The sequence below is a fragment of the Neomonachus schauinslandi genome, chromosome 6 (genome assembly GCF_002201575.2).
Source record: "Neomonachus schauinslandi chromosome 6, ASM220157v2, whole genome shotgun sequence".
In the NCBI taxonomy this organism is placed as follows: Eukaryota; Metazoa; Chordata; class Mammalia; order Carnivora; family Phocidae; genus Neomonachus; species Neomonachus schauinslandi.
Window position 1 is genome coordinate 40,394,134 of NC_058408.1, and position 24,285 is coordinate 40,418,418.

At 35.7% G+C, this 24,285-nt stretch overlaps 1 protein-coding gene across 1 annotated transcript in view; it reads left to right on the plus strand.

The window, feature by feature from the left end:
• Positions 1-24,285, plus strand: part of CEP350 (centrosomal protein 350) — a 131,849-nt gene that overhangs the window by 10,676 nt on the left and 96,888 nt on the right. The window contains exons 6-13 of the mRNA XM_044915927.1: positions 3,270-3,383; positions 6,713-6,826; positions 11,566-11,712; positions 12,946-13,604; positions 14,370-14,491; positions 17,213-18,270; positions 19,742-19,892; positions 21,320-21,486. Coding sequence (XP_044771862.1) covers positions 3,270-3,383; positions 6,713-6,826; positions 11,566-11,712; positions 12,946-13,604; positions 14,370-14,491; positions 17,213-18,270; positions 19,742-19,892; positions 21,320-21,486 — 2,532 coding nt within the window. The remainder of the gene's footprint in view (positions 1-3,269; positions 3,384-6,712; positions 6,827-11,565; positions 11,713-12,945; positions 13,605-14,369; positions 14,492-17,212; positions 18,271-19,741; positions 19,893-21,319; positions 21,487-24,285) is intronic.

Sequence of the window (24,285 nt, forward strand, 5' to 3'; positions counted from 1 at the left end):
ATCTTAAAATCTTAACTTCCTTTGAGTTGGTGGCTGTATTTCCCATATATTCTCCTTTCAAGGAAACATTTATCTTATCAGAGCCTTTCTTTATATTTGCATTTTTACTTATAAATTAACTTGAAGAAGCTTTCAATATCTACAACAGTTTCTTTTTCTGTCCCCCAATTTTAGAGTAGCCCCCCTTTACAATTTCCGCAGTTTCCGTTACCTCCTGTCAATCATGGTGGCTTATTAACTTTTAATATTTTAATATTAAATAATAAATAATTTAATATTTTTAATATTTAATATTAAAATATTTTACAAATAGAACTTTTGGGGGGCTAATTTATGAAATGTAGCATACATTTGAGAAATCATAACAATATGGTTTCCAGTGTCCTGAGCAATGGATTTATTTTTTCCAACAGTGAAGAACTATTTTTTGTCAACTTTTTGGCTTGTAAATGTAAATGAAAAGGATCTTAATATGCTGTATTCTAAAGTGACATTTTAATTTCATTTGCTCAAATACTTAATAAATATACTTGGTTCACAATTCAAAAGATGAAAAGGGTGTACCTTGAAAAGCTCTTGTGCTCCAACTACCTGTTCCCTTTCTGGAGATTACTTGTGTTAACAATTTATATATCCTTCCGGAGATAATTTTTGCATACGCAAACTGTGTGTGTTTATTTTCTTTCTTTTTTTAATAACTTTGTTAGTATATAAGCCTATTCTAAACCTTGGTTTTTCATGTATGTTTTTTCTTTCTTTAAAGACATAGGAAGTGTTCTGTGATTCTGCTTTAAAATTTGAAGTGTGAACACAAACAGTGTTTATGTGATTTTTGTTTTATACTTAGTTGTTTGCATACGTTTTTCTCCCTGGTGTAAATGCCCATGAAGTTTACGACCTTATATTGGTCATCCTTATTTTATTTCAGAGCCTAGTACAGTGTCTTGAACATAAATGCACCATAAATTTTTTATTCTATTTAATAAATTCAGCTAGTAAGAAAAAAAGGGGACAAAGAGTGGAAATATAATAGTCCCCTCTATCCTTGGGGGATACATTCCAAGACCCCCAGTGGATGCCTGAAACTGGACAGTACTGAACCCTATAAATACTCCTTTTTTCCTATACATACATGCCTATGATAAAGTTCAATTTATAAATTAGATACAGTAATATATTAACAACAATGACTAATAATAAAATAAACAATTATGACAATGCCCTGTAATAAAGGTTATGTGCTGTCCTCACCTTGTTGTGATGCTGTGAGGTGATGCGGGCCTGTGTGAGGAGATGGAGGGGGGACACGGGCACTGCTGTAGCATTAGGCTACTGCTCTTGGCCTTCTGACAACGCGAGGATCACCTGATCCTGCACTCTGGTTGACAGGAGGTAACGGAAACTGCGGGAAGTGTAAAGGGGGGCTACTCTAAAATTGGGGGACAGAAAAAGAAACTGTTGTAGATATTGAAAGCTTCTTCAAGTTAATTTATAAGTGAAGATGGAAATATAAAGAAAGGCTCTGGTAGAGAGAAATGTTTCCTTGAGAGGAGAGGGGAAAAATATGAGAGTTGAATGTAGAGACATGAGTTGGGGGTGATGGTGATGAAAAGTTGAGAAAGAGAGAGAGATTGGCATGGGATTGCCATACTTTCTCATTACAGACCATAGTTTGCAACAAACTAGATGCTACATTTATAAAATTTCTCCTCGTATAGGCATGATCGCATGCCCCTTGCCACAAATGTCAGGTGAAATTAAGCTTATGCTATTGTGCCCCAGAGCTGAATAGGTTAATTTCTATTAGACATGTAATCAATTTAGTACATTTTATTTAACACTTCTAGAGTGCTTTTACCAGTTTCTGACTCCAGTCTATTCTTTACATTGATTTAATTTTACAAATATTTATTGGCTGCCAATTCTTTGGTAAGTTGAACCCATCTGAAAATATAAATCTTTATACTACCCTGGTTATCATGCATACTCATTATTTTATTATTTTGTAAAATAACATTCCAAGTTTAGGGTATTTCTTAAAGAGTAGAGATCAGTTCAAAATAGGAAATCAGAATATTAATCCCTAGGAGATAATGTTTGTTGATTGTTGAGAAATTGAACAAATACGTTTTCAAGACCTGTTTTCCACACTTTGGGTGCATTTTGCTTGTGTAGATAGCAGCTTGTCTGTCTGTTCAGCCATAGGCAAAAATCAGACAGACAGTAGCAATTAATGCCTCTCTCCAGAGAAAGAAGAATTAGCGTTGTCTCTTTCTTAGTCCTGAGAAGAGTAGTTCTGTGTCTGAAATCCATAATTTATGAATGATATTCACTTACCATTTAATTTAGTGCTTCTCCATTTCTAGTCTTTTTGAACAAATGTATATTGCTTCATCTCAGTGAAGCTTACTTTTTCCAAAGAGTATTTACCAGTACATTATGTGATAGCTAATTATGCATCCTTCTTTAAAAAGCTTATAAAGCTGCTCAACACCATTTGTTACTAGGGAAACACAAATCAAAACCACAGTGAGATACCATTCACAACCACTAGGATCCTCATAAAAACAAGAGACAATAACAAGGATGTGGCGAAATTGGAACCCTCGTACATTGCTGATGAGAATGTCAAATGGTGCAGCTCCTTTAGAAAATGGTTTGACAGTCCTCAAAAAGTTAAACATGAAGTTACCATATGACCCAGCAATTCCACTCCGAGGTATAATATGCAAGAGAATTGAAAACATATGTCCACTGGAAAACTTGTACATGAATGTTCATAGCAGTGTTGTTAATACTAGCCAAAAAGTAGAAACAGTTCAAAGGTCCATCAGCTGATAAGTGGATAAACAGTGTTGGTATATTCATACAATGCACTGTCATTCAGTAATAAAAAGAGATCTTTGATACATGTTACACAGTCATTGAAAACAGTATGTTAAGTGAAAGAAAGAAGGCAGACATAAAAAGCCACATATTGTATGATTCTATTTGTATGACATGTCCAGAATAGGCAAATCCATGAAGATGGAAGGTAGATTAGTGGTTGCCAGGGAATAGAGAGAGTGATGGAGGAGTGGCTACTAATGGGTACAGGAAATTAGATAATGGGGATAAGTCCATAACTTTGTGAATATACTAAAAACCATTGAACTGTATACTTTAAAAGAGTGAATTTTATAGTATGTTAATTATATTTCACTTAAAAAAGTGTAACAATTTGTAAAGCAATTTTGATAAGAATGTTTTGTATTGTTGGTATAAATTAGGCTTCAATCCTTCAGAGACCAAGATTCGAACACCTGATGGGAAAGTGTGGCAGGAGGCTGAATTTCAAAACATGAGTAGAGAATTGTATCGAGACTTAGCACTTCACTTTGCAGGTGAGAGTAGAGCTTTCTTAGATTTTGCATATTTTATCATGTATGCTATCTAACATCATATTTAAACATAAAATTGTCACCTAACTAAAGATATTTCCCTTTTTTAACTGCATGGTATACTTAAGTTGTTGTGGTTTCAGTCATAAGGCCCTCTTAGCCTCTAGGCTCTCCTCCAGGATTAAAATTAGTATACATGTCTGATGATACAGAAACTAGGCTATTTTTAACCTGAGGGACTTTCAAAGTCAGGCCTGTCTGATTTGAAGGAAACATAGCTGAGTCTAGTTGAAGTTTATTTCTACTAGACCTCTGAGATCTTTGAGATGGTCAGTAATTTGGCAGGCAGCAGATAAGATGATACGAACAAGAGGGCAAGATGCAGAAAGAAAAACATCAAAGGAAAGGAATACATTTACAGAATTGGAAATAGAAGGGATTTATGAAAGATTAGAAGAGGGAAATAGGAAGATCATATAATAATGTTACTAGTTATTGAACACTTGCTGTGATTGGGGGCAAGGTGCTGCATTCTTAGACTTTTGTATTTTTTTATAGTTGTGGAAATGGAGGCTCACAAAGTAATTTTCCCAAGGTTGTATAGGGTAGTTTAGAATTGAAGCCAAGATTCAAAGCCAACCCTGTCTGACTCTAAAGCTCGAGACTACTAAGCCCCAGTGGAGATTTTACTAGTAAATTTTGTGGTATTAAGTGTCCAGTTTTCCTGCTATTATTACTGGAACACTGTATTTAGAATTTTTTCCCTCAGGTGGAAAGGGAGTATAATATAATAGTTAAGAGCAAAGATTGTGGAATCAACTTAAAGTTGAGTCAAATTCTAGCTCTGCCTCTTATTACCTATGTGTACTACCAGTGTTACATAACCCCTCTTCCTTGGTTTTCTCATCTCTAAGATAGCGATAATTAGCAGTATTCCTTCATAGGTCAGACTAGTAGAATGATGTACACCAAAGAATTCTTCAAGAGGTCTATTAAGACTGCCTTCTCGGGGCGCCTGGGTGGCTCAGTCATTTAAGTGTCCAACTCTTGATCTCGGCTCAGGTCATAATCTCAGAGTCATGAGTTTGAGCCCCGCTTTGGGCTCCATGCTGAGCGTGGAACCTGTTTAAAAAAAAAAAAAATCCTTCTTTCTCATGGTGGTTGAACTCTGTTCTTTTGGCTAGGACTGACCCATCTATTTGTGTTTTAGATTCCATTTACTCTTGTGTACTTAAGGACATTACTTTGTCCTTACTTCCTTTCTTTTGTGTCATCAGGTTTTCCTTCTCTACAAGGGCATGCCCATCAACACACTGATGACGTGCTGTTATCTCAGCCATCATAAAAGAACCCCTCTTTTGGCCCTGCTCTCTTCAGTTATTGCCTTGTTTCTCTCCTATTTACCTTATACTCATCGTCTCCAGGTTTTTTCCTACCTTTCACTCTTGAATCCTTTCTATTTGGTTTTTGCTCCAGCTTCTCTGTGGACTGCTAATTTTAGGGTCATCAATGACTTCCGCATTGCTAAATCCAGTGTTTAATTCTCAGTTGTCATCTTGATCTCTCTGCAACAATTAGACATAATCAGTCACTTCTTTCTTGAAACTTTTTACTTGACATCTAGGATACCTTAAATGTTTGGTTTTCCTTCTGAGTCTAGGTGCTGCTTTTCAGTTGTTGTTTGTTTTTTCCCCCTAATCTGCTCCCTGATATCTAAACAGAGCCATGCCCTGGTCTCAGTACTTGGATCTATCCTTTTTTTTCCCCCTCTTTTCTCTTCCTCTCTCTCTCTTTCTTTTTCTTTTCTCTTCTTTTTCTTCTACTTCTCCTTCTGCTACTACTACTACTACTTAATTACATACACACTAGGCGAACTCATCTAGTCTCAGGGATTTAAATATTTTCTGTTGCCGATGATTCCCAAATACATGTCTCTAGCCTAGACTTCTCTGAACTCAGAGTCATATCCAGCTACTGACTCCACATCTCCCTTTGGATGTATAATGGGTTTCTCAAATTTAATATATCCAAAATAGAGCTAACTAAATGGGGTCATGATATATCCCTTAAACCTACTCCTCTGATAGTCCCTCCGTCCTATCTTTCTACTTGTTCAGGCCCCAAATCTTTTTTTTTTTAATTTAAATTCAATTAGTTAACATATAATGTATTATTATATAATATTATGTAATAATAATATATAATGTATTATTATTTATTTCAGGGGTGTAGGCCCCAAATCTTGAGTTTTCCTTGATTCCCGTATTTTTCTGAGACCTTATATTTCATATTGTCCAAAATATGTCTAAAAATATAACCACTTTCCCCACCTCTGTCACTACTCCCTAGGTCTAAACCACCATGAGTCTCTTGCATGATTATTGCAGTAGCCTTCTCACTGGTCTTCTGCTTCTCCTTCTTCTAATTCATCTTTTCTCATCACAGCTGCTAGAGTAAGCTTGTTAAAATTTAACTTAGATCATATCACTCCCTTGCCGCCAGACTTCCAAAAACATCTCAATCTCATTCTTAGGTGAAAGCTGAAGTTCTTACAGTGACTTATAAAGCCCAACACGATCTGGTCCTCAGTTATGTCTCGGACTCTAGTTCTTAGAATTCTGCTTTTCTCTCTGTTCATTTCACTCACACCGGCCAGCTTGCTGTTTCTCAGGTATGCTCCTGCTTTAGGGCCTTTGACTCACACTTGCACTTTGCCCAGAATGCAGAGCTCTATATGTAGTTTAAGTTTACACTTCTTCAGATCTGTAACTGAGGTTGATTTTTAAGTTTTTATGTGTAGCTAGTCTATTCCCCTAGATTGGAATTTAAAAAATTAGTGACAAGTGATTTATATGTGAAATACCTTGACATTATTTGGGAATATTATACTGAGTATTTTAAAGTTTTATTCTAGAAGTTCATGAATATCTCAGTTACATAGGAATTTTTAAGTGAAATAGGAATCTGTGAAAGTGCTCACCTGTGAGATTCTATAAATGATATGACCCTGGCTTGGAAAGCATTACTTTTATAGCTGCTTCTAGTTTGCAAAAGTGAGGTAAATTTCTTGAGGGTTTTCTGAAAACAAAACAAAAATGAAAGACAGAAAATAAAGAATTAGAACCTAACAGTGGGGGTAGTGGTAATCTGTAGACTGTTCCATATGAGGAGTTGGCATTGGTAGCTTATGGGTCACAGAAATAGCCTCAGCAAAGGTTTTTTTCCTCCCTACCTGAATCATATACTTTACAGTGATTTTTCATACTGGGGAGAGGATGAGTGGGTGGGTAGGAATCATTATAATATTTACTATAAGTGTTTCTGCTTTTCAGGTGATATCTCTATGAAAGAGAAACCTGCTGAAAAAAGTAAAGAGAAGAAAGTGGTCAAGCCAGTACGAAAAGTCCAAAAGGTAACACAGTTATCAAGTCCAGAAGGCAAAACAGGTTAGTTTTCTCAATATCATGTCCAACCTAAAATTACATAATACTGAAATGGCATTCTATATGGAAATAAATGTTTGTTAACCAAATGGCACATAGAAAAATTCAGTACATTTTATGTATCTTTATTTTATATATGTGTTTTATTGAGGTATAACTGACAGAATAAGATGTACATAGAATGTTAGTTTGATAACTTCTCACATCTGTTATACCCACGAAACCTTATGTTCACCATAATACTGAACACATCTCTCCCCCCATTTTTATATCATTTTTAATAGAAATGAACTAGATTAAAGATAATGATTTTTATGTAGTGAACTTTTATATATATAAAGGGATTGCTTATAACTGTCACTAAGTCCCTTCACTTAGTCTCACAAGAGAATGAATGTTGCATAAGAAAAGCATGGCAGCCCATACCAATAGTGGTCAGGCCAGACTCTAAATAGATGAGGACAGGGAAAAAGAGAATTCCCTAGTTTTTTTTTTTTTTTTAAAGATTTTATTTATTTGACAGAGAGACACACAGAGAGAGAGGGAACACAAGCAGGGGGAGTGGGAGGGGGAGAAGCAGGCTTCCTGCGGAGCAGGGAGCCCGATGTCGGGGCTCGATCCCAGGACCCTGGGAACATGACCTGAGCCGAAGGCAGACACCTAACGACTGAGCCACCCAGGCGCCCCGAGAATTCCCTAGTTTTATAGTGATTAATACTTCAGGCCCAATTCAGGTTGTGTGGATTTATAGCCTAGTCCTGTCATGTCTAGCTTTGTTCCTTTAGTAAGTTAATTTTAGTGTCCCTTGGTTTCCCCATATGTAAAATGGGAAAGCAGTAGTACTTCTCTCACAGGGTTGTTGTGAAAATTAAAATAGTTAATACCTAAAGGAACTGAGTATTTGACACATGATAAGCACTCAAATGTTAGGTATGATTTCATTAATAATAATAATTATTTCTGGCTGTCCTGAGAATGGTTATTTAGCTGTCCTATTCATGTTAGTGGGTAATTTGGGCTGAGAGAGTAGAGGAAGTTTGGAATTTGTCACTTTCATTTTGGAGACATTCAGAATCAGTCATTCTTACATTCATTCATTATGTAGATATTTGTGAGCACTTGTTATATGTGAGGCACTGTGCTCTACTAAGCTTAGGCAATACAGTGGTAGGCAGGATACACATGGCCCCTGCCTTCTTGAAACTTATAATCTTGTCAGTTAAACAGTAGATACATAGTTAAAATAAAATGTGATGAATGTATCATAGGGACTTTACAAGGTCCAATGGGAACATGGAGCAGGAGTGATGGGGCACTGGTTTTTAACCAGGTACTTGTTTTTCTGGTCATAGACTAATCTGTAGAATGTCAAATAACATACTTTGTGACATTCATTGTTAACTCTAGATGTCAGAATGACCTGGCTATATACAAATAAAAAATAAAAATTTTTAAAAAAGATTTTATTTATTTATTTGAGAGAGAGGGAGAGAGCACAAGCTGGGGGGAGGGGCAAAGCAAGGGGAGAGAAAAGCAGACTCCTCGTTGAGCAGGGAGCCCAACGTGGGGCTCCATCCCAGGACACTGGGATCATGACCTAAACCAAAGGCAGATGCTTAACTGACTGAGCCACCCAGGCACCCCCCAAAATAAGATTTTATAAGAACATGAATTATTGGAATATAAACTAATTTTTACATGAAAAAATACGACAAAGTGTTATTTTCATGTGGTATTATCTGATATTCTTGCCAGGGGCATAGTTTGAAATGACGCATTGAGACCAGTATAACTTGTAAATATGATCTTGGATTGTATTTATCCAGTTTTGTGTTAGGCTGATTCCCATGTATGCACTGTGAAGTGACTGAGGGACAGAGTCATTAAATGTGCTAAAGCTGTATTAATAGTTTATCTATACTGAAAGTCTTCTTTTTCTACCATCGACTGCATGAGACTATTCCAGAAAGCCAGAATTTAGAAATAACCACACAGCATATTCAGAAGCCAGCATTTATAAATAACTACCCAGTATATTCATGGTTGCTTGCTTTTGATTTGGAAAATTAAGCTGAAATCGAAGAGAAGCCTGTTCTCTCATTTTGCTTAAGAACATAAAGTTTCTTTCATCAAGATAAAAAGCTTTTGCAAAGCAAAGGAAACAGTCAACAAAACCAAAAGACAACTGACAGAATGGGAGAAGATATTTGCAAATGACATATCAGATAAAGGCCTAGTATCCAAAATCTATAAAGAACTCATCAAACTCAACACCCAAAGAACAAAGAATCCAATCAAGAAATGGGCAGAAGACATGAACAGACATTTTTCCAAAGAAGACATCCAGATGGCCAACAGACACATGAAAAAGTGCTCAATATCGCTCGGCATCAGGGAAATCCAAATCAAAACCTCAGTGAGATACCACCTCACACCAGTCAGAATGGCTAAAATTAACAAGTCAGGAAATGACAGATGTTGGCGGGGATGCGGAGAAAGGGGAACCCTCCTACACTGTTGGTGGGAATGCAAGCTGGTGCAGCCACTCTGGAAAACTGTATGGAGGTTCCTCAAAAAGTTGAAAATAGAGCTACCATATGATCCAGCAATTGCACTACTGGGTATTTACCCCAAAGATACAAAAGTAGGGATCCGAAGGGTACGTGCACCCCGATGTTTATAGCAGCAATGTCCACAATAGCCAAACTGGAAAGAGCCAAGATGTCCATCAACAGATGAATGGATAAAGAAGATGTGGTATATATATACAATGGAATATTATGCAGCCATCAAAAGGAATGAGATCTTGCCATTTGCAACGACGTGGATGGAACTGGAGGGTATTATGTTGAGTGAAATAAGTCAAACAGAGAAAGACATGTATCATATGACCTCACTGATATGAGGAATTCTTAATCTCAGGAAACAAACTGAGGGTTGCTGGAGTGGGGGGTGGGGTGGGAAGGATGGGGTGACTGGGTGATAGACACTGGGGAGGTTATGTGCTCTGGTAAGCGCTGTGAATTGTGCAAGACTGTTGAATCTCAGATCTGTACCTCTGAAACAAATAATGCAATATATGTTAAGAAAAAAAAGAAGAAGAAGAAGGTAGCAGGAGGGGAAGAATGAAGCGGGGGAAATCGGAGGGGTAGACGAACCATGAGAGACGATGGACTCTGAAAACAAACAGGGTTCTAGAGGGGAGGGGGGTGGGAGGATGGGTTAGCCTGGTGGTGGGTATTGAGGAGGGCACATTCTGCATGGAGCACTGGGTGTTATGCACAAACAATGAATCATGGAACACTTCATCTAAAACTAATGATGTAATGTATGGGAATTAACATAAGAATAAAAAAAATAAAATAAAAAAAAGAACAAAGTTTCTTATAAATAGATTCAGCAATAGACTTAAAGCCATTTAAATATTTTAGATCATTTAAGGTTAATAACAAGGTGCAAAAACATAAATAGCACACACAGATTTATAATTTTGTTTCTTTGTACTGGATGTTTTCATTAAAACTGTACTTTCACTTAAACTTTTAAATTGAAGCCTTTTTATCTTTTTTAAAAAAGATTTTATTTATTTATTTGAGAGAGAGAGGGAGCACACAAGCAGGGAGGAGGGAGAGAGGGAGAGAGAGCAGCAGACTCCCTGTTGAGTAGGGAGCCCGATGCCGGACTCGATCCAGGGACTCCAGGATCATGACCTGAGCCAAAGGCAGTCACTTAACCAATTGAGCCACTCAGGCACCCCTGAAGCCTTTTTAAAAGAACTCTAAATACAATAATTATAAATACAATAAAATAGGATCACAGAAAGCTTGAAAAATAGAAGAAAACAGAGAAAACCACTATCCTCACTTGAAGAACTAGTATTTTATTTCCTTACAGTAGTTTTAAAATCATGATAGTAGGTGATCATAATCATAACATTTTATCTTTTTCTCTTAGCATCTTACCACAAGAGCATTTCTCTAATTTCTTATGGAAATTATAATTTAAAGTAGCCACACAGTAGTACTCCACCTATGTTGGAGTATGATGGTCTAATTTTAATTTTTTTACAATCTGAAAGTAGTAAATGAAAAGTTTCTCTCTTAGTCAACAGCTATATTTATTGGACCATACTTTTATTTTTATGAACTTTTATAATGAGGGCAATTTAAAATGTTGATGATACTTGCTTTTTGATTATCATTGTTTTATTCATAAAAAGGTAATATGTACTTCTGATATGTATCTATAAATATAATGTGAAATTCCCTGTAATACTATCCCCTTCAAAGGTAATCACTGTTAACTGTTACATGTTTCTTCAGATTTTTTTCCTATGCTTAGTTTAAGTCATTTGTTCATTCAGCAAACATATATTTTACTATGTGCCAGGTACTTTTGGTAAACCAAACCCTTACTATAATTAAGACATATTTTTGTTCTGTGCCCAAACTGTTGGATTCAGTGTTCTACTTGAGGTTGAGGTTTTGGGAATCGTTAACATTTGGTACTTAACTTGCAAAGCATTTTACACTTATTTGAGGTGTGTGGATAAATGAAAATTTAAACAAACTGCTATTTGATTTTTGGGACATTGTGTTAAAAATTAGATTGTAAACCTTCTGACTTTGGTGTAAGATAAACATAAGATTAATTACAAAACCTGTATGGTTGACTAGATATACTTGTTAGAGATAAATTTGAAGTTTTAAATTCAACCCAATATGTATGTATATATTTTTTAGGTAGCAGTCGTCTGATAAGTACATCCTCTTGGCGAGATGGACAAAAATTAGTAAAGAAGATCCTGGGGCCTGCACCCAGAGTGGAGCAAAAAGAGCGAAGAACAGCATCAAGTGACAGAAGTGGAAGAGAAAGAACTACTAAATCTGGTGAGTAATTATTAAATTGTTTCAATAATTAAAATTGTTGAGAAGAGCAATTAAAAATTGCTTGTGTAAGTACTTAGAGGAGATGAAAGTACTCTTGAGAATGGTTTTAAGAATTTGGTTTATAATTGTGAATGTGGCTCATAAAAGAAGAAATGTTCTGTTGGGCTTATCTATGGATAATTTCTATATATAGACGTTATGATGACTTTTATTATTTGTTATATTAATTACATTTAGCTGCCATGTGAATAAAAAAGCATCATTTAGAGTTTATTAGACTTTTAGAGATCTTAAGGGAATTAAGTCCAATCTGTCTTATCCATGTATACACAAACACAGGCACACATTCACAGTATTGGGTTTTTTATTTGACAGATTAGGAAACAGGCCCCAAGAGAGAACTGATTTTTCTCAAGGGTATATACATTAAGTGGGTGGCAAAATTTGATCTAGGATCTACAGCTCTTTGGTTTGACCCTCAAGTGCATTGCTTTTCTCTTTTTGAAGTGTCTTAAATGCTCTTTGAAATAACTAGTTATCATTAACACTAATTTTGGGAAATGAAATGTAAATACCTACAGGCCAGCTTTCCTTTTCAGTAACAAAATTTGCTTCAATTAATTTGAACTTCTAGAATGGATTCAGTAAGAAATCAATTAAAACTATAGGTATATATAGAAGTCAATATATACTTTGCATTTACTCCTCTTCACTCTCCTCTAGCTTGTAAAAACTCACATGCATTCTGTTTCAAATTAACCCACATCAACAAACATTTAGATTATAAAATGATTGTTTTTCTATATATTTAATTTCTTTTCTGTTACTCTTTGGAGAATTGTGGCAGCTTAACATTGTTGGTTTTTAAACACCTGTTTTAGGGGTTTAGGGATAGAGAGAGATAGTAACATTAAATATGTGCATGGGAGAGAAATAGTAACTCTCTATTAATAGTTAAATATTCACGTTAACAGTAAGATCTGTCTTTACTTCAGAAATATTAAAGATGCATTTTTTAAATGCCAAGTAAGTATAGTTCTTTTTAAAGATTGAAATTACTCTCTTCTAAAAAAAAGTTTTTCTTTACTTCTATAATATTCTTTAAACAATTTCATAGGATATTTAAATTTGAGTTTAAGATAAAGTGAAATTCTCTAATTTTTTCCTCACTACAATAAATCTAAGGAATGAATATAGGATTTTAATACATCACTAACAGTTCATACTTTGCAGGGGGTCATATTGGAAGAGCAGAATCTGATCCTAGATTGGATGTTTCACATAGACATCTTCCACGAAACTCAGAACGTTCGAGAAGTAGAGCTCGGTGTGAAAATAATACAAAGAAATTAGCTCCATCTCTTCCAGATAATAAACAGGAGGAAAATACTGCCTTAAATAAGGACTTTTTACCTCTTGAAATTCGTGGAATTCTTGATGACCTACAGCTGGATTCTACAGTTCAGGCTGCAAGGCAAGAGACAGGAGAGTTACAGAATCAGAAGTCATCAGCACCAGTACAAGCTCCTAGGAGTCACAGCCCAGTAAAAAGAAAACCTGACAAAATAACAGCTAATGAAGATCCCCCTGTTATTTCCAAAAAGCGCCACTATGACACAGATGAGGTACGACAGTACATTGTTAGACAGCAGGAGGAAAGGAAGAGGAAGCAAAATGAGGAGAAGAAGGCCCAAAAGGAGGCCACTGAGCAGAAGAACAAACGATTACAGGAGCTCTATCGGAAACAGAAAGAAGCCTTTACTAAAGTAAAAAATGTGCCTCCTTCTGAGCCATCAGTAACTAGGCGACTGCAGGATACTTATTCCAAACTGCTACTAGAAAAGACCTTGCTCGAAGAGCCGCCTCATCAACATGTGACACAGGAAACACAGGTAATAGTAGTGCCAAAAATGCAAAAGGAAGTCATTCGTGATTAGAAAAAGCTTATTCGCCATTTTGTTGCCATCATTCCTAATATTCAGGCATATGCTCAGATAATATTTGTAGTAATGTTGACCTTTTCGTGAAATGTATTGTCTGTGGAGAGTTAATTTGATAAACATGATTGAAAACAAGTGCTCAGTTAGCATTTCCTAGAGTGATTGTTGCTGATCTCTATTCCTCTCATCACTGCTATTAGTTACATCCTTGCCTGGTTTTCATTGTATTACTGAGCAGAAAGTTAGATCATGTCAATAAAAGCCTGTTTCTGTGATCTGTGCTGAAATGAGAGAATATCCTACTGTATGTGATAATTTTGTGAGTATTGCTTTTGTTTTTAAGAATAATGTTGAGTATGTACCGTGTACCACAGACTGTTCTAAAGGCTTTATAGGCTAAAGCTTCAGTAAATCCTCATAACCCTGAGAAGGTAAATGCTACTAGTGTTTCCAGTTGAGAAAACTGAGGTTTAGAAAAAGTATTACTTCAAATTATGCAGTTAGTATTAGGTGCCTTTCTTGGATTTCAGATATAATTTTGCTCTTAATTATAATGGCTGCTTAAGGCAACCAGATTTGAACCAGTTTTATTTAAGAGAAAAAGCCCCTACATTTCATGATCTTTCTAAAGTTGAAGTGACTTAGTATTGTCTTATGTACTCCCTGAGTATATCTTTGTGATAGTAGTCACATAAATTTGATGTCCTTTTCTCCTAGACCAGACCAGGGTATCAGCCTTCTGGAGAATCTGACAAAGAAAACAAAGTACAGGAACGTCCCCTAAGTGCATCTTCTAGTAGTGACATGTCTCTGTCAGAACCTCCACAGCCTCTTGCAAGGTAAAAAGGAGCGAATGAAAGATGATTAAGCTTCTTTTTTTCCATGAAATTTATAGTATAGTGGTCTATGTGTAGTGAATTTTGTTGACTGACCTACGTGAGCAAGTTGTTTATTTAGAAATCGGTTAATATCTTCTGATGGGTACTTAAGCATGGTGTACAACTATACATATGCAAAAATACCCTCTTCTACTGTTCAACTTTTACCTGTCCTTTTATATCCAATGTAAATGTCAGTCCTCCCTGGGATCCTGCAGTTGGAAGCAATCTTGCTTTCTCTGGACTAAACACACAGTTAAACTGTGTGGATGAATGAATCACAGTGAAATTAATATTTTAAAGTATTTGTGGTGAATAATTTTCAAAAGCTGTGTTTGTATCTATTACTAATCAGACTTTCTTCATATGACTCATTCCATTTTATCCATTGTACCTTTCAAAAGCTGTATTTGGATATGCATGTGAACATATGAACAGGGGCTAGGAACAAGGGCTAGATTGCTGATCAAGGACTATGTTACCATAAGTTTTCTTAAGAAAAATTTTTTTCTTGCTGTAATACATTATTTGCAATGAAGTAAAAGTAAACTGTATGGAATTTGAGGGGATTTTAAGATGATGTAGTTTTAAATACTTTAACCATTTTGGCTTCCTGTCTTCTGTTCTACCTTTCCCTGAATTTCCTTCTAAATAAGTTATACAGTGTTAAAAACAAATCAAATGTAAAACAGATCTATTATTACCTTGCGTGTGTTCCTTTCCTTTTCTTTTTAATATCAAATTTCTTCAACTTGTGATATATAATCTATTGCCTCCACTTTTCCCTCTACCCATTACTTAGGTTCCCCATTTCTGTTAGTAGTTTCAACAAATCTCTGTTGCTTTATGCTTGGAGGCATGGCATTTCTTTTCCTTGCCCTTCATGTCCCATATTCTTCATTAGCTACCTGGGAGGCTCCAAATTACATATCTGACCTTGAAGACCTTGAAGATCTAGCTCAAAAGCCACTTACCTTGGCTAGCAGAGTTTATTGTTTTCTATCTACACTCTATTGAACTTTACATGTCTTTATATTAGTATTTATGACATTCTATTTTAACTATTTATTAGTCTCTCATCCCTGCTAGATCTTGAGGAACTAAAGAGTAAGGATTAAGTCTTAACTGGATTAACTGAATTTTTGTCTCCCCTGTTACTCTAGCATCAACATAGTGCCTGGCACATAATTGGCATTTTAAATACTTGAATTTAAAGATCTTGGAGTTTTACTCAGCAATATCTTTTATATTTATAACTTTCTTTGTATTCCCATTACTACCAGCTTAGTTTGAGCCCTGATAACCTCACACTCTATATTTTGTGGCATAGAATCTATGCACTAGTCTTCCTTCATTCCGTTTTCATAGCATCCCTTCAGTACACAAGACTGTACAATATAACTTCCAGCCAAATCTTTCATGATATGCTTTGCAATTCTCTTATCACTCTGGTTACCCTCCTCCAAATGATTCCTTTGAATTTAATTGGTAAGACTTTACATTTATCCATACTAGTTTGGTCAAGGTTGTAGCCTGTCCAAATCACTTTGAATCATAATTTGATAATTTTTTGGGTTAGCCATGCCTCCTAGCCTTCTGTCATCTGCAAATTTGATAAGCATATCTTTATGTCATCATCCAAAAAAATGGACAAGACCAAGGACAAAAATCTCATGTTGTTTTTTTATAAGCATCTACTTAATAGTTAACATTGACCTTTCACGTTTTTATAATATCCCTTAATATACACAGTGTCCATGGTCTGGAAACATGTTATTTATATAATGTCATCTGGGACATCTTTATTCTGTTTTTAGACTTTATGGACACCCTACTCTGTGTTGTATATTTATAATTGGTATTCATAGTTTTGCAATGATACTCATTGATGTTCATTAATTTTTTAAAATTGAGATTATAATGATCTCATTTCTTCAGTATGTACAATGTTAAACATAAACATTTATTAAATATTTGTTGATTAGAATAATGAATATCATGCCAATGTTAGTATTTAGCAATCTTAAGCATTTCTCTTTATATAACATTTTTTTTAATTTTAATTTTTTTTTTTTTTAAAGATTTTTATTTGGGGGAGAGAGCGAGCATGAGCGAGAAAGCACAAGCAGGGGGAGGGGCAGAGAGAGAGGGAGAAGCAGGCTTGCTGCTGAGCAGGGAGCCCGCGTATGCAGATCTTGAACTCAGGACCCTGGGATCATGACCTGAGCCAAAGGCAGACGCTTAACTGACTGAGCCACCAGGCACCCCTGTATAACATTATTTTTAGAGGAACGGGTAGAGCCAATGTTGTAAAGAATTTTGTTTACCGAGTTTTAAAGGTTATGAAGGCTTCTCTTTAATTAATAGTTTAAAAATATGTGTTAGTTGAAGAAAGCAGTTTGCATGATAACATTCCATTTTTATGAAAATAAAAATGCAAAACACATCACACACATAGAAAAATGTTTTGGAAAGTTATAATTCTAAATGAAATATTAGTAGTGCCACTTTCTCATTGTTTAGCTATGAGTGATCTTTATCTTTTTTTATCCTCTTTGCCTGTCCTTTTTTTTTCCAGTGGTGAGTGTGCATTACTCTTATGAGGAAAAAAAAAGTTAAAAAAACTGGTGGCTTAGTCATGAGTTACTGTGTTAACTAACATACTATGACTCTCATTTCCAGAAGGGACTTGATGGAACCTACATGGATGCAGCCTGACAGATTGAGCCCACGAGTCCAGAATTCTCAACCACAGCCTCTTGTTGGAACAGCTGGAAATTTACTCTCCCATCTCTTGAGTCTAGAGCATGTAGGAATTTTGCATAAGGATTTTGAATCTATCTTACCAACCAGAAAGAATCATACTGTGGCCTCAGGGCCACTAACTTTTACACCTCAACCATATCTGACCTCACCAGCTGCTCATCCAGATGCCTTGTTAAAACCTAGTGCCAGCCAATATAAGAGTAAACTGGATCGTATTGAAGCCTTGAAAGCAACAGCTGCTTCTTTGTCCAGCAGGATTGAAAGTGAAGCCAAGAAATTAGCTGGGGCTAACATAAACTATGGGTCAGTCTGGAACGCTGAGTATGATATACAGCAAACACCCCAAGAAGAGGGACCGTGGACCAAGGCTATAAGTCCACCTGTGAAAGAAGATACTGAAGATGTTTTCTCCGCCCGAATTCAAAAGATGATGGGAACCTGTGTATCTCATGCAACTTTTGATGAGGATCTTCCTGGTGTAGGCAACCTCAGTGAATTTAAAAAGCTTCCTGAGGTGATAAGACCTCATAGTGCTATATCAAGGTTCAGAATGAGATCCCCTGGTCCCAAACCAGAAGGGCTCCTGGCACAGTTGTGTAAGAGGCGGACTGACTCTTCCAGCTCTGATATGCAAGCTTCTCAAGACAAAGCCAAATTGTCTCTTGGTTCCAGCACAGATTCAGTCAGCGAAGGGCCTCTTCTTAGTGAGGGGAGTCTTTCTGAAGAAGAGGGAGGCCAAGATGGACAGCCCACGTTGAAGGTAGCAGAAATCTTAAAGGAAAAGGAATTTTGTGCTGGAGAAAGAAATGGTTATGAACCCATAAAAGAGTTTCAGAAGGAAGCTGAAAAATTCTTGCCACTTTTTGGGCACATAGGTGGTACGCAAAGCAAAGGACCATGGGAAGAATTGGCAAAGGGAAGTCCACATAGTGTCATTAATATTTTTACAAAGTCGTATCAGTTGTATGGAAAAGGTGAGAAAAATAAGTAAGCCTTGTGCTATTTGTATGTTATCTTAAGATAAATCATTTAATAATTCTGTACAAGGTAATACTTAAGTACAAATTTTCATTTGTTCATTTATGAGGATAATAGAGACTTACCTAAATTAATCTAAATTATCTGTAAGCTTCAACTAAAGTAGTGCAATTTCATTGTTAAAATTTCATTTTTTGTTGTTATTGTCATGAACCAATAATTGATTGGTAGTTGTAGAAATTTTGGTCTAATTTAGAGAAATTCATTTGTGGTGTTCAGGATTTGTGTGTACCAAGTGTATGCTAGATTTTCTGTGACCATAGTTATGTGTTTAGATAGAAAATAAGTATATTAATACAGTGATTTGTGAGTCATTGGGAATATAGTGGTCAAGAATCGAGAGGGGCAACTGTAGTAACATTCTAATATGGAAACTATTAGTGCTTGTTAGAACTAATTTTAAAAATAGACTTTGCTCTTGATCTTGGGGTTTTGAGTTTGAGCCCCACGTTGGGTTTAGAGATTACTTAAACTGAAAAAAGAAATAGACTTTGGACAGAAATGTAACTACATTTATTTGGTCATGAAACAACTGACTTCTAAAGTTTCTTATCTCTGAAATCCTGCAGCACGATTTTCCTTTTCTATGATAAACTCAGTTCCTTCAAGTCCCTTTCTCTTTTCTTCCTACTCTAGGTAGATTCTACCCATTTTATGCTAACATAACTTTAGAATTTCCAGGTTGGAGAATGAGGCTGACCCTTCAGTCAGCTATCCATATGCTGTGGTTTTTTATTTCCCTTCTACATAGTGAACCACTTACTTGATAAATGAATTGATTTCATCTGTTCATCTTATGCTTAAACAGTGCATTTTCCTAGAATTTATATTTAGCTACTTTGTTATGATCTTGTGCACACCTGTACATGCTATCAATCTCTTTTGTTAACACTTATTCCTAGAGGTGGTAATTTTAAAGTTTTTTTTGGTGAAAGCAAAGTGCTTTTAAATCAACACCCTTATTTTTTTTTTGCAAGAGAATTGTGTTTTTTTCTTAAATCGTATTAGATTTTCATTAAGGTTTTATAATTATACTGAAATACTTTGAGTTGAAATGATGTGTTCTCCAGGATTTGCTTCAAAATAGTCTGGGAGGGGAGTGAGAAATGGGGAGAATAGGAAATTTAGTTGAAACTAGATTGGTCATGTATTCATAATTGTTAAAGCGGGGTGGTGGGTACCTTGTTTCATTATGCTATTTTCTCTACTTTGTTGTATGTTTGAAAATTTCCTAATAAAAAGTTAAAAATGTATTGTTAGATATAAAGATAGATTGAAAAGAAGCACTAATAAAGCAAACTAAAAAGTTCCTAAATCCATGTTGTTAATCCGCATGTTGTGGAATGCTTTGCTTGTAGTTTTTTAATTTTTGTTTTAAAGCACATTTCAACGACTTACTTTTGACAGGGTTTGAAGATAGGTTGGAAAGAGGAACCTCAGCATCGCGTCCTTTAAATGTCATTACAACCCCTCTAAGCAGTGTTTCTTATGAAGATGATTTTGTCTCCTCTCCAGGGAGTGGGACTTTGACAGAAAGAAAATCAGCTCTTGAACCTAAGTAAGACTATGTTGACAATATGGGATAAAGTCCAAAGAGTGAGAAAAATTTATAAATGAGAAGTGTGGTGTGACTATGAGTCAGTTTGTTTAAAGATACATGTAGAGTCTGCATAGCATAGAGATTATTAAGAGCATGGGCTCTGGATCCAGACTGTCTGGGTTTAAATCCTGGCTCTCCTGATATTAGTTGTTTGCCTTCAGGCATATTTACTTAACCCCCTGTGCTTCAGTTTCCGTCTTTGTAAAATGGGGAAAATAATCGTACCTGCCTCAGAGTGTTATGAATATTCAATGAAATATAAAGTACTTAGAACAGGGCCTGGCGCACAATAAGCAGAAAATACATTGTTAAGTCAATCTGTGAATTCCTAGTAGAGGATGGTATTGGGCAAGTCTCCCATGGTATACTAATATAAGAAGATTAAGTAATGGTTTTCTCTGATAGAATCAAGGATGACCAGATAGATCCTTGACTCCATGATCCCAAGTAAATCAATACATTTTTTTTCTAATTGGGAGAACATCTAAACTTTTGCAAGGCTTTGAAAAATAACAATATTACAGTATTAATATTTATTGGACACAGTGTGCAAGGCACTGAGAGGACTGAGGGGGTTTTGCTTGTATTAACTCATTCTTATAATGGCCTGATGTGATAAGTATTTTTGTTACTGTTCCTACTTCAGAGAGGACACTGAAGCATCCAGGTTGTTACTTGTACAAAGTCATACAGTAAGTGAATCAGACTTTGCCAGAGAGAATTTCCTACCTAAATTTTGTTACCATATAAAGTAATCTGTAATTACTCACATTCAATATAATTTGCTTCACAAATTACAAATTATAGTCCACATAAAATTATTGGGTGATCTTTTGAAAATTAGTTCTATCTAATTAAACTTATGAAAATAAGTATTACTAAAATTAAAGTGGGCAAAGTAGAGTTTTAACTTTTGAACTCTAAAGAAAAGATTAAATTTTTAAAACAAAACTTAAAAAGATTTAATTGTGACATTTAGTATCATCAATCAAGATGATTTATTGCATTTTATTTCTAGGTTGAACATATTGGGAGGAAAATAATTATAACATATTAAATGATGAATTTGAATGGAAATTGACACCACATTTTCCATTATCCAACATTATATTTTTTCTTTTATGTGTCTGAATTATCCATTTTTTATTAGTTTCACTTTAGTAGACAACTCCCGTAGATTTTTCTCAATAATAAATTGAGCCATAGGGAACAATCCAAGCTTATGGTAGTAAGAAAACCAAAAAGGAAAAGTGGAAGCCATCTTCAATTATAGTTATATTCTCCTTGTGATTAAATAGATTTTAAAATATCCATAGTTTTAGCTGTGTTTTAAGACTTTTTATTTTGTTCTTTAACCACTATTGCTTGTTCTTTGACAGTATTAGTGGTAGCAATTTGGGTGTTCAGGAGGACCATTCTAGCAGAAAGTCTGCCTACGATCTGTCCTCTGTGGATGTTACCTCCCAGCATTCGTCAGGAACCCAGTCTGCTGCATCGTCTCGTTCATCTACTTCTTCTAAAGGGAAGAAAGGAAAAAAAGAAAAGATAGAATGTAAGTGGAATTCTACATGGTGACTTTTTCTCTTACCAATCGTTTTGTGGTAGTGATCTAAAGTTATAATTTGATTCCATAAGAAGTTAGATTTATTTCTTTATGATAAAATGTGATTAGTTTTCATATTTATTTGTCATTACAGCAATACCTTTTTGATATATAACAGTGTAAATCCTTTGCTTAAACAAAAGGAATACATTTGCAATGATAAAAAATTAAGGATTATAGATAAACAATTGTAAAAGAAGTATTAGTCCCCATTGATCCCTCTGCTCAGAGATAAACTATTAACATTTTTGGTGCCTGTTTTTCCAATGTATACATAAAACCATGTACACCCACACACCCCTTTATTTAAAAAACAGAAATGAAATCATTTAGTTTTGCAACTGCTTTTAAAAAAACTTTAGGGGTGCCTGGGTGGCTCAGTCGTTAAACATCTGCCTTTGGCTCGGGTCATGATACCAGGGTCCTGGGATCGAGCCCTGCATCAGGCTCCCTGCTCAGCGGGAAGCCTGCTTCTCCCTCTCCCACTCCCCCTGCTTGTGTTCCCTCTCTCGCTGTATCTCTCTCTGTCAAATTAAAAAAAAAAAAATCTTTAAAAAAATAAACTTTAGAGTATATCTTGTACATCTCAAGCATAATTAAAAGTACTCAAATTTCCTTATCTCTAAAATAAAGATGATATCAATAAATGGTATCAGTAGATGTTTCATATGGTAATTTTGGAAGCTTATGTGAAATTAACAGATAAAATGTATACGTTCCAGTACTTGGCCACAGTACCTGGCCTTTGGCACTCTAAGTATTTTTGAGTGATTGAGGAGAACATCTATCAGTCCCTTCAGTTCTACTCTTGGCTATAATTTGCTCTGTAAGCCTAGAGGTAAGAAGATAGAGTAATTAGGAAAAGCCTCTTAGACTCACAGGATGGCCCCTAGGGAATGATTTTGCTCCCAAAATTGTTTTTTGTTTTGTTTTCTTTTTTTTTAAGATTTGATTTATTTGACAGAGACACAGCGAGAGAGGGAACACAAGCAGGGGGAGTGGGAGAGGGAGAAGCAGGCTTCCCGCTTAGCAGGGAGCCCGATGCAGGGCTCGATCCCAGGACCCTGGGATCATGACCTGAGCCGAAGGCAGACGCTTAATTACTGAGCCACCCAGGTGCCCCCAAAGTTGTTTTTCCTAATTGCAAAAATTGTTCATTAACTTAGCAAACCACAGGGGGAGGAGAAATCAGTAAAAAAACCCCAGAAAACTATTTAAAAATTAAAATCACCTATAATCCCTTTACTTGAAGATAACCAATGCTAATGTTTTTTTAAACTTTGTTTTATTTTAACAATTGTGGTAAAATACACGTAACATAAACTTTATCATCTTAACCATTTTCAAGTGTACAGTTCAGTGTCATTAAAACACATTTACATTGCTGTGCAACCATCACTGCCATCCACCTCCAGAACCTTTGCATCATCCCATACTGAAACTCTGTATTCATTGAACAGTAACTCTTCCTTCCTCCCATTCCCCAGCCCCTGCAAACCACTATTGTGCTTTCTGTCTATGAATTTGACTACTCTAGATACTTCTAGATGCCACATAGTGGCATCATACAACATTTTTCCTTTAGTTTGGCTTAGTAGCATGTTTTCAAGTTTCATCTGTGTGGTGGCTTGCATGAGAATGTCCTTTTTGAGGCTGAATAATATTCCATTGTAGGTATACACAACATTTTGTTTATCCATTCATTATTTGATGGACATTCTGGTTGTTTACACCTTTGGGCTATTGTGAATATGTTGCCATAAACATTGGTTTATCTCCCAAATAACTGTTGGGAGTCCCTGCTTTCAAGTTTTTTGTGTATATCGCCAGGTAGGGATTTGTTGGATCAAATGTTTAACTTTTTGAGGAAATGGCATACTGTTTTCCTTTGTGGCTGTGGCAGTTTACGTTTCTGCCGGTAACGCACACAGGCTCCAACTTCTTCACATCCACGCTAACACTTTTTTCTTTCTTTTTTTTTTTTAAGTAGTAGATATTCTGATGGGTGTGAAATGTTAAGATTTTTAGTAAGTATCCTTCCAGATAATTGTAGGCATATATAAATAGGAAATGTTACGTGTAATGGACCACATTTGTTTACATGCTCTTTTGTTCTGTCAGTGGGTTATAGATCTCTTTCTCTGTCAGTAAATATGGATAACCCTTGTTATGACTATCCAGTGTTTTATTTTAATATATTATAATTTATTTAGCAAATTGTTAGACATTTAGGCTACTCTATTTCTTTTTCCCATTATGAGCACTGCTGCATTGAATATCCTTATAAATGTATCTTTATGCATTAATCTGGTTCTTTCCTTTAAGGTAAAATTCTAGAAGTGAGGTAATGGGGCAAAGAGTATGTCATGTTTAGAATTTGGGTACATTTTGCCAAATAACCCCTTAGAAAGCTAATGCCACTTTATACTCCCAATATGAGAGTGCTAGGGAGAAATTATTGCTTAATCATTAACCTAGTATAACTCTCTTGCAGATTGTTCTGAAAGTTTTTGGTGGGAATTAGACATCATTCCACCAGCACTTCCCAATGTCTGTCTTTTCTTGTGAAATACTGTTTCAGTTGGATAAGCTGTTTCATAAGTGTTCTGAGTATAAAAGAGCTCCATGGGGCGCCTGGGTGGCTCAGATGGTTAAGCGTCTGCCTTCGGCTCAGGTCATGATCTCAGGGTCCTGGGATCGAGTTCCGCATCGGGCTACCTGCTCCTTGGGAGCCTGCTTCTCCCTCTG